The sequence below is a fragment of the Ylistrum balloti genome, unplaced genomic scaffold (genome assembly GCF_031769215.1).
Source record: "Ylistrum balloti isolate Yb309-2 unplaced genomic scaffold, AGI_CSIRO_Ybal_v1 Utg369958, whole genome shotgun sequence".
Classification (NCBI taxonomy): domain Eukaryota; kingdom Metazoa; phylum Mollusca; class Bivalvia; order Pectinida; family Pectinidae; genus Ylistrum; species Ylistrum balloti.
This window is the reverse complement of record NW_026782057.1, coordinates 894,259-905,943: the sequence shown is the minus strand read 5'-3', so window position 1 is coordinate 905,943 and position 11,685 is coordinate 894,259. Positions and strand designations below refer to the sequence as shown.

The 11,685-nt window shown below is 37.4% G+C and overlaps 1 protein-coding gene across 1 annotated transcript; it reads left to right on the top strand.

The window, feature by feature from the left end:
* Positions 1-1,423: 1,423 nt before the first annotated feature.
* LOC132547515 (uncharacterized) lies at positions 1,424-2,347 on the top strand. Its single transcript, XM_060211270.1, has 2 exons — positions 1,424-1,474; positions 1,790-2,347. The coding sequence occupies exons 1-2, from the start codon at positions 1,424-1,426 to the stop codon at positions 2,345-2,347; spliced, it is 609 nt and encodes a 202-aa protein (XP_060067253.1).
* The last annotated feature ends 9,338 nt before the right edge of the window (positions 2,348-11,685 follow it).

Here is an 11,685-nt window from a genome sequence, read left to right as displayed (position 1 = left end):
CCTTCAGTATACTTTGGCTTATCTTGTCAGAAGCAATATAAGTTTGATAACTTGTGTCCAATCCCGTTGTATATATTTGATGCTAACAAAATATGTTTAAACTTAGGAGCAACTGTCTTTTCTATATCAAGAATAGATAAAATGTCAGAAACTTCGTTTTTGTCTATAGCAATATCAGTAAGAGAGTTTGAAAATTGGTTGAGTGGCAGTGATAGAGACATTACACAAAATTAAGTTGAAATAGTTATTGAGTATTTCAGTGTTTTCCTGGTGGCTAGAAAGCCGTTACTTGTGTAGTCTAGGGTAGTAGTAGACCGTGATTGAAATGATAACTCAATTTCTCTTACATTTGAATTCAGACCAATGGACTGGGCGCTTTGAACTAAGTGGTTTTTTTGCTTTAGTACGTTACATATACGATAGTGTTTTCGTAGGACTATTAAACTATGGTTTATCCGAGGGGCTTTGGCAGTTGAAGTCCTGTTTCATAAATTTACTACGCAAAATCTCCTTTGTCTATTAAGTTGCCTGTTTGATTTTGAGATTGATTGGACGCTGGGAACATCTTGTAATTTCAGGGTTATATCGAAAGAAAATGATGTATTCGTAAAATAATCGATGAGGGTTCTAGGGGCCGTTTAAAGCCCCAGGCCTCGGCTGGGTCCTTGGTAAAGCCTGATATTTATTGGGTCCAGGATGCAAAACGCCACACACACCCACAAACACACACCACCAGCACCAGCACCACCTCCACCATATACACACACATCCACACACACCGGATGGGTTGACACATAGTTCGAGTAGTGGCATGCGCATCATAATGAAATATCCATAACTCCACTTATTACCAATATATTATGACGTCACAATTAGATGACGTCATATTCATTGTATCACGGTGATTTTCCATCACAACGCGGTGGACATACTGGTGAGCTGTATTTCATTTTTCTAATTAAGAATGGTTTATGCAAATGAGTACAAAGTATCTCTTAAATCCAGGAGATAGAGAGAGAGAGAGGGAGGGAGAAAGAGGGAGAGGGAGAGAGAGAGAGCGAGAGAGAAAGAGAGAGAGAGAGAGACGGGGGGGAGAGAGAGACGGGAGAGAGAGAGAGATGGAGGGAGAGAGAGAGAGGGAGAGAGAGAGGGGGAGAGAGAGAGAGCATATTACTGACGAATCCTGTTATTGGTGGAGTGGAGGTTTTTAAGTTCCGTTGATTTCGTTAATAGCTCGAGTGGAATTCGGAACTACGGTTTATGTACAAAGTTAAATATTCACGATTTTTTCTTGTAAATCACGACATTTGAGCTCCAAGAATACGTGCGTGTATCACCAGTTGAATAAATAGTCATGCAATTAAATGAAGTTCCTCTATTTCAGATTTTTGGTTGTACGATTTGGTTATATTGCATTCACGTCATGACTCAGCGACGCCACATTGTAGTAGACCCCTCTTCTATAGATCCAAAGGTATGGTGACTTCACAATCATTATGAATAATTTACATAAAATACCAAAAAGAAATGTTTCTGTTGTAAATTTGCTTGTTGATTGCTCCTAACATGGAATGACATATTATATTTCATTGTTGACAGTACTGCTTCCTACAGGTTTTCACAAGAAGACAGAACTACGTAATTTTGAAGGGAATCTACTCATAAAATGAAAGTATTAAATGTTGTGTTGTATCATGGGAAATTGACAAAGCATTTCGCACACTTACGTGAAAGAGATTGTACAAATTAAATTGTTTGTGGTATCAGAAATCCTTGTTCTTATTCGCAGGACCTTGATGATATGGCCAGTTTGGATGGTACAGAAGGGTGCCCAGCTCCACTGTTGGGAAGGTGTTTGTTGGGATGTTACTACTTTTTCAGACCGAGTAAACGACCCATTATTTACGAGATTGACCAAACATTATTCGTGGAGCCTGTTTGGACTGGCACTCATTCTACTGACGTTCAAACAGACGACGAAGTGGTAATCGACACATTAGTGGAATCTAGGCCACTGCGACTCATGTCTTCGGTATTCTCCAGCACCTTGGTGCCATTTACCAGCTATCCTAGGGCTGCGGTCGAGCTACCAGGCCAGCTACTTGACAAATCGGAATCTCCAGCTGAATTAATTTCGAGGCAGATGTTAGGATCAAAAGGTCCGATTTATGAACACACCAAAGGTTTAATACAAGAGAAAAGTGTGCAGGAAACAATGGAACTGCCCGACGTGTCGGCAGCCGATGGCGACGAGAGTAATCAACAATCAATTAAAAAGACCCCGGATGTGTCCGTGCATCGATATGAATGGTTCCGATCCACTCTCGGATGGACCAGCTCTGTGTAATTAGAACTGTAACAACAATGGTTTGATCGGCTCACGATTTACCAATAATGTCCAATGTAATTTCTATTTACTAAACCCACAATGCAACAGGTTGTTTGATAACTTGATAAAGTACACGTACATTGCCAACAATCTTGTGCGTGGTTTGTGAATTTTCAATAACGTGTTTGTCAAATAACTGACCAGATAACCACTGACCGACCAGATGATGTGGTCATCTGGTCACATGTGAACAGTTGATACTGATCTTTATCATGTACACAAACCATGATGGCTATATCCCAATAAAACATGGATGATTGCTACCTTCTTATTCTTATTTAAAAAATAATAACAGAGAAAATATACCGTTTTGAAAAGAGGACAATTTAATATAATTTTTGTCATCTTCAAAACACATCACGAAACAGATACGTTCGTGATTGAACATAGCAAACTGTCACTAAAGACTTGGATAAAAGAAATTTTATTATGTTGACGTGGTAGTATCGTATTTAGTACATTGTAAAATATCATTACATTGAATTTGCATAACAATCACGGACTTTTTGCTTGAAAATTAAAAACATGGTGCTACAACAACCAAGCAAATGGATTATATAAAATAAGAGTGACAGCTATCTTAATGAGAAATAAAATGTACAGGTTCAATGAACTCGAGATTTGCTCTGTACTATGTATTTGTATTGGATAGAAGCACTGACATGGTAGAGAAAAAATGTCTTTTTAAAATGCTGTGGTTAATCAATTTCTAACCATTGTCCTTCTTTTCTTAGTGTACTGTAATGAGTTACTTTAAGATATAGTTAACGGTAGATGTTGTAGATCCCTTCCGATCTGAATCCTTGATAAAGAGTTTTCAGTTGTTAATCATCAAATTTTAATTGTAACAATAATAATCAATTGTTCTTTTCAAATGTGAAATCATATAGGACATAGAGTCAGAAGACGAGAAATTAACCCATGAAAGAGATGGCTATAGTTCACACCTGTCCAGGTAAACTACAGGGGTTCTCAGTTAGGGTTTTACAGGCGCGTCCTTCGAAATAACTGACCAAATGCACTTATACAATGATTTTTTTTATGTTTTTTTATTTTTTGAAGTCCATCTAACATCTTAAAAATAATTGTATCGTCTGATACTGTCCTTCGAACCATGGATCGGTATTATCACGCCTACTCTTTTACGAAAAGTCTCAGGGGGGACAATCCTCACACGGGCCACCTTTTGAAGTCCCATCCGTTTTTGTTTGTCTCGTCTTGAAAACCTTTCCTATCATATTATCTTTATCACTTTACAAAAAGTCTATAGCTTTCTGCGATTCCTCTCCATTCCTTCTGTATGCTTCTGTTCACTATGCCGACTTTTATAGTTATATATGTGATTTCTGTGAATGTGCTGTGCGGTTCCCATCATGTTTGAACTTTATTGGCTGTACGGTCTTAAATGTGGACTTTGTGCATTTTCCTTCCTATTCAGTCGTTTGTTTTAACAAATAATTGAAGGAGCGTGTTAACTTGTGTGTGCTGCTTAATTTATTTGTACTGTTTCAGATTATTTCACAAATGTGAATGCTGGGGGTGGGGCACAGAGGAGGACGCCACATACCTCATGAAATGTCACTATGCACCAGTGAATGAGAGCGAACAGTAGTAATCCTCTCTGGTACAGTCTCCCTTGGTATCATGGAGATCCTTCCTGTTGTGTATGATGTTGTGTAGGTTTCTGATGTTTGGGAGTTATCTCCCTTTGACCATTCTATTTACCGTTTATAATTTGTCTAAGTAGTCAATTTTTCTTTGGAATTCGACGAGCAGTTTATGGACTAGTCTTCCATTTTCATGTGATTTTAAAACCTGGTTGATGGATGTGTATTGGAAATTTATTCTTTTTAATTCGGCAATGATATTTTTTGCCTGATCGAATCTATTGCAATATAGAAAAAAATGTGATCTATTATCTCTTCTGTTCTACAATTCGTACAGTCTGGTGAGATATCTTTAACCATTATACTGCTGTTACTTTTTAATTTTGTGGTTCCTAACCTTAGTCATGTGGTGATCATTTCTTCTAATTTATCCTAAAGCTTTTGATTTAGTATTTGGTTTATCTACAATCTGTCTTAGGTTGCTTGATCTTTCCAAATGTTTCCATGTTTCTGACCATCTATTATTGATTTGTAGACTGATAAAAGATTATACTTTTGTCTTAGATAATTTCACCTTATATTCCATTGTGTTTCTCTGAAGAGTTTTTTTGTCTAGATCATCAGCTTGTTCGTTTCCAGGTATATTGACATATGATGGTACATACTAAAAATTTACCAAAATTTACCTGTAGTTTTTATCTAGAGTCAGTATTGAGTTAATTACCTTAGTGCTTTCGCTTTTTCTACTATAACATTTGGTGAAAATTAAGGCTCTGGAGTTTGAGTTCTAGCCTAGTATTGTAATATTATTTTTTCTCTCCTAAGTTTTAATGATATTTCACCAGTTTCCGCATGTAGACTTCTTATAGTGGGTGGGTTTTTTATTGTTCTAGGTGCCTTGTGTTATCTTATATCTAGTGTTTTTTAGGCGTTTAAAATGGTACCTACTAAGCCTATATTAGTAATTTGATAAAATCACTCATCCATTGACTGGCCCCATTCTACATGTGGGCTCTCGTGCCTACGACTCGATAAACGCTAAGGGGACGTAACCCATGGTAATCTGTAGAAATAGCTACATATGTGTAGTGGATTATCTTTGATTTTGATAGTTGTAGAATAATCATTTAGTGCTGGAGGGTATGTAACAAAATTCATGATTCATTCCTGATTCTTCTTCAAGTGAGGTGTCCTTGTTACTTAGCTGATGATGAGGGCTGTTACAGAAAAGGAACATACTATTTAACGTACAGATGGATCTATTTTTGTTGAAATTGCATCAGCAGCTTCGGATATTTACTGTATAAGGCTGTATCTCTCGAGAGCCACACGAGCGGGAACTCTTCAAAGACTATAGTTCGAGAATTAAAATCGCAGACTGGACTGAATTTATATTCTATATATATATTTATGCTCTCGGATCGAAAGATTGAGGGCATATTTATCTGCAGTCCGCGTTTGTCTGTTGCCAACTTTAACCTTATCCATAATTATTGCACGGTAAGAGGCAGGGCTTTCATATGTGGTGTATGTATTCCTTGTGACAATACCTTCCTGTTGGCACCAACAGTATTTGAATATGTGATATTGACTGCGACCTTCGACGTACATCTGAAAGTAATTACCACAATACAGATAGTGTTTGATACTTGAAAAGTAGGCATGCAATCAGCACATGTCTTACAGAGTACAGTTTTGATGTCCCACTTCAGAATTTTGTTGAAACCTGGGATATAGTGTTTCATACACACATCTTATTTTATTCTTTTTGCAGAATATGTGTTATTTGAGATTTAGTTCCTTGATATATATATATATATCAATATCCCAGTAATGGCAATGTATAATTATAATAAACACACACACGTTAATAGAATTGTGTCTACCGTCCAAAGGACACCATCACAGCAATGCAGGCAATAATTCCATACAACCAAATATCAACTAATTAATAATTGAATACAAATCTAGATTTAGATCAACGCGACACCCTGCCGGCTTGAACTAGATACATGCCATTAGCAAATGCTAACCCTTTTAAGGCTTTGCCTTTATCATATCTAAATCTGAATATAATCTGATAAAGATGACCTGGACGGTGACCACTACCGGGAAATCAAATTAGGATATAATTGATGACGTATGGAAGATTCACGGTATCAATGTAGTAATACGACTGCACAAAATAACATCAAAGTGATACAAAAGATCATCGGCCGGTAGGGCGTAAGAATAGTACCTGCTGCCTCCCCACTGTCTCATTGCTTGATCTTAAGAATCTACAAAATTCCGATCTTATCTGATCTTATCTTACTCTTTTTCTGAACTGCTTTCTCCATTGACACTGCATCAATCATAAATAAGCCTAAAGTCACGCTTAGTCCGTCCCTGTCAGGAAGGATTTGTGTTCTGCCCCCTGACCATTTAACCATGTCGAGAAGGTTTTGTGTTCTGCCCCCTGACCATTCAACCATGTCAGGAAGGTTTTGTGTTCTGCCCCCTGACCATTCAACCATGGCAGGAAAACTATTTTTCTGCTCCCTGACCATTCATCCCTGTCAGAAGGGTTTTGTGCTTTGCCCCACTCACCATTCATCCTTGTCAGGAAGGTTTTGTGCTTTGCCCTACTCACCATTTATACCTGTCAGGAAGGCTTTGAGTGCTGTCCCACTGACCGTTCGTCCTTGTCAGGAAAGTTGTTTTTGCTCCCTGACCATTCATCCCTGTCAGGAAAGTTTTGTGTTCCGCTCCCTGACATTTCGTACCTGTCAAAAAGGTTTTGTGCTTTGCCCTACTCGCCATTCATCCCTGCCAGGAAGGTTTTGAGTTCTGTCCCACTGACTGTTCGTTCTTGTCAGGAAAGCTTTTTTCTGCTCCCTGACCATTCATCACTGTCAGGAAAGTTATTTTCTGCTCCTTGACCATTCATCCCTGTCAGGAAAGCCTTTTTTCTGCTCCCTGACCATTCATCCCGGTCAGGAATACTTTGTGAGTTCTGCTCCCTGACAATTCATCCCTGTCAGGAAAGCCTTTTTTCTGCTCCCTGACCATTCATCCCTGTCAGGAATACTTTGAGTTCTGCGCCCTGACCATTCATCCCTGTCAGGAAAGCCTTTTTTCTGCTCCCTGACCATTCATCCCTGTCAGGAATACTTTGAGTTCTGCGCCCTGACCATTCATCCCTGTCAGGAATACTTTGTGTTCTGTCCCCTGACCATTCATCCCTGTCAGGAAAGTTTTGTGTTCCGCTCCCTGACCATTCGTACCTGTCAAGAAGGTTTTGTGCTTTGCCCTACTCGCCATTCATCCCTGTCAGGAAGGTTTTGAGTTCTGTCCCACTGTCTGTTCGTTCTTGTCAGGAAAGCTTTTTTCTGCTCCCTGACCATTCATCCCTGTCAGGAAAGCTTTTTTCTGCTCCCTGACCATTCACCCCTGTCAGGAATACTTTGTGTTCTGTTCCCTGACCATTCATTCCTGTCAGGAAAGTTGTTTTCTGCTCCCTGACAATTCATTCCTGTCAGGAAAGCTTTTTTCTGCTCCCTGACCATTCATCCCTGTCAGGAAAGCTTTGTTTTCTAACCCCTTGACCGAGACATAAGCGAATTTCAATAGTGTTACAATATATGTATTCGAGGGTTTACAATAGGATATTTGATATAACTATCGCAGCATGACGATCAGAGTTTAAAGTGACTATTGAATGAGAATTAACAGTAAACACAAGCCAGGATAAATAATCAATTATGCATATTGATCGTGGAATGTTGTTCAAATGCACCAGAAATGTGACACCCAGGTTAATGTGCTTTAAAATTGCATCATGTATCCATGTCAATTAAAAACGTGGTGCATGATTTGTGAATGTGACGTAATTGTCAGAGTTTTCACATGTATGCTTTGTAATCCTCGAACAAATAATATTGACGAATTAATTAACAAGTTACTTGTACAGGGATAATATGTCACATTATAATGTGAAGATTTTATCGATGTAATTAAAAAACGACTTAAACGATACCGCGGAAATTAAAAGTATAATTCTAATCACATCGTGGCAATAAAAGGATAACATCTTTACCTCACTCATTTCTAAATAATTATATTGGTGGTCAAGTTATAGAAACAGACATGTTAAAAGTTTTGAAACAAATACTTTAGGACTGGCTGCTCAAAGATTTGTGTTATAGAATTGCTAAGCAACGGCATCTGCGCAAATGGGTAAACCACGCCCCAAAATGGCTATAACCTGTCAATCAAAATGGTGTGATACAATTTCATGAGCCAGCAGCCAAACAACTGCCATAGGCATTTTAATCACCATTGAGCATGCGTGGTGAAATTGTGAGGTTTTATTTCGAAGAGATGTACACAATGAATTGCTGAAGTTAGCCAGAATGAAAACGGACAAAATGGCTCTATGAAAATACATTTTCCGAAGGACAACGGAAAAATGATATAAATTGTTTTAAAATTAGTTCTAAATGTAAAAAGAAGCTTAAAATGTCAAGACGACGCTACGTCAGCGTTTATGTAATTATATAGAGTTGTATGTAATTCCGTACTAGTTTGTTTTACAATACTTCTGTTCCATTGATATCTAACCGTTTGTGTTCGTACCCAAACGTCTTTCACGATAGGGATACTTGTCTTGTGACTGAAACTGTTGTTTGAACATGTCTCTGGCGCTGACTGTTTTAAAACTCTCTCTCTCTTGTTTACCTTTGATAATGATAATAATTATATGTGTGCCGGTATACATCCTTAATGATCCGCTTGCTTAATGAGTAAATTCAATAGTTCACTGCAAATAAAAAGATATGAATGAATCAGTTTATGGTAACAGTGAAACCAACTACAAATTCTTATAAAGTATATCAAACACGGTTACATTAGCAGGTAATCGCATTCAACAAACCCAAAAGGTCTGTACGATGGTGTTTGACAGGACTTGAATTCTACCAATATCTACACATGTTGCGGACACATTTGGGTTATTTCCCAATGACAGCATGGATGCTGGTCTTGTAATTCATACTTTACTTGCGTTATGTTACACTTACTGCTGTTAATGCATTCTCGACCCCCGTTTTATAGGTGTAGTTAAAAAGAAACTTCGTACGGATGTTTTTATTTCAGTACATATACAAACAAAAATCTTTACTTTGTGTCCCTACTGAACTCGGAGCCCCTCTGGTTTGTCTGGATAGTCCTATGAGTATGAGTATCGGTATCGCCGGTGTTTTTCAGACTGTCACACACAACCAACAAACACATTATCAGTATTTCATATTAACTATCCATATGTTTTTGTTAAGTGTTAGTGACGATTGCCTTTTGTGACAGATAAATTCATTTCATTCCATTCCATGGAGCTAACAATAAAGCAGATGCATTTATGGGATTCTCCTTTGAGATCTCTCCAAAGACGAATCTACGTTGCTTGGAAAAACATCATATTTATAGTAGAAGGAAACATGTATCACCCATGCAATCAAAATATTAAACAATAACAATCTATTGCACTTGCTTACAATAGAGTATTGTAATAACAGGAGACCTAAATGCTAATATATTAGCTGGCCATCAGTGATATACTCATCACCTTTAAGTTACAACTTTTAGAGTCCCCGACGTTTTATACAGAAGCTTACACGTCTTTGTTAGACATAGTTTGTACTAGTGACATCAATTATAATTGGTAAATGTGTTTTTGGGGAAGGTTAGATATCACTGCCCGATTGCTCTTTTTAATATCTTGAAGTCGGTGCAGCATACGTTCAAACGTGACGTTTGGTTCTTTGATCGTAGGAATTTTCATTTGTTTAGAGAGAAGTTAAATGCAGTAAATTGGGACACTCTGATTGAAGTAGAAGATATTTTGAAAAAAAATCAGCTCCTTCAAATCTCAATGCAAAGGACTGGTGGAAAATCATATAACTGCTATTACCAAACTCCGGAAAACTCTGCATACTACTTCACAAGGATACCTCGATCTCTGATGAGTTTGGGAAATTTTGTTTATCTAATTACTTCTGTGCACAATCATATATTGATGAAATTCATGCTGTCCTTCCTAAAATTATTGATGAGTGTAACAACAGTTTATCTAATATTAATACATCTGTTTTCTATGTAAGAGATGTTATAATTTACCTTAATTGTTCTAAAGATGTTGTCCCAATTCTAGTGAATCCATGGTTACTTAAAGATGCTGTAAATATCTTATGTAAACACCAAAGAATCCTTTTTAATATATCTTTAAACTGTGATGTATTTAAATCAGAATGGAAAAATGCAAATATCTCTCCTGTTCATAAAAAGAAGAGTAAATTTTAACTAATTATAAGCCTATATCTTTATTATCTATACTTGGTAAATTGATCGAAAAGTTTGTCTATAAACATGTCTATAAATTCCTGCAAGTCAATTCCCTCTTATCAGCTCATTAGTCTGGATTTAGACACGGCGATTCCCCTATCTACTCATGCTGTGTACTCTGCCCTAGATACCGGTCAAGAAATACGAATGGTCTTTTGTGATACAAGCAAAACATTCGATTGGGTTTGGCATAAGGGTCTTCTTCTTAAGCTTTCAACCTTTGGAATTCGGGGCTCACAACTTAATTGGTTTAGAAATTATCTTTATAATCGTTAACAGAGAGTTGTTATTTACGGCAAAAGTTCAAATTGGTCTGAAGGGAAAGCTGGTGTTCCCCAGGGCTCCATTCTTGGGCCTCTTTTGTTCGTAATATTTATCAATGATATTGCTCACGATATAAATGTTATGATAGAATAATTCGCAGACGACACCTCGTTGTACGTCATTATCCATTCCTCAAGAATCAGTGCCGAAATTTTGAATAACGATCTTAATAAAATCCATGATTGGTCCAAGAAGAGGTTGGTAAATTTTAACCCTGATAAAACCGAAACTGTTTAATAAAGTAGGAAACCTATCGCCCCTCTCCGTTCCCCCTTATCATGAATAATACTGTCATCACTAAAGTTGTTTTTGTCAGGGAATGCTTGTTGGAACGAACATGTTAACTATATGAAATCTATTTCACCCGAAATTGACATTTTGAGGAAATTTAGATTTACGTTAGACCGCAGATATCTTCAAACTGTGTATTTCGTACTCAATAGTCTTATATATATTAGAGTATGGTGATATTGTTTGGGATAAACTAACTAAAGCTCCATCAGACTTATTGGAAGATCTCCAATTGGAAGCGGCGCGAATAGTTACTGGTGGCACAAGGCTTACTAGCAGAGCAAACTTATATATTGAAACAGACTGGTTGTCACTGAAACAAAGACGTTGACATCATAAAATTAACTGTTATCATAAAATGGTTCACGATCTCGCCTCGCAATACTTAGATATTTTTCCTCAACGTAACAGCCACATTCACGATCACATTACCCGTGTCGGCAATAATTTTCGTCCAATTTCCTGTCGTACTACTTTATACAGTAAATATTTGTACCTTTTGTAACTGAACTTTGGAATTCCTTGCCAGACTTAATTAAAAATGATCCATAGATTCTTAGACTGAAAAAAACACCTCTTTGATCACGCCCACAAAGTACCTCCTGTCTATGATATTGGTAGCAGGATGGGTCAGATCCAACACTCTCGATTGAGAATGGAGTGTAGCTCTTTAAGATTCTACTTATACTATAGAAG

What these genes read in the sequence shown, in the direction of transcription:
- LOC132547515 (XM_060211270.1), top strand. Translation starts at nt 1,424, where the DNA reads ATGACTCAGCGACGCCACATTGTAGTAGACCCCTCTTCTATAGATCCA. An exon ending in CCTCTTCTATAGATCCAAAG is followed by an intron (nt 1,475 to 1,789) that starts GTATGGTGACTT and finishes TCTTATTCGCAG; the next exon opens with GACCTTGATGATATGGCCAG.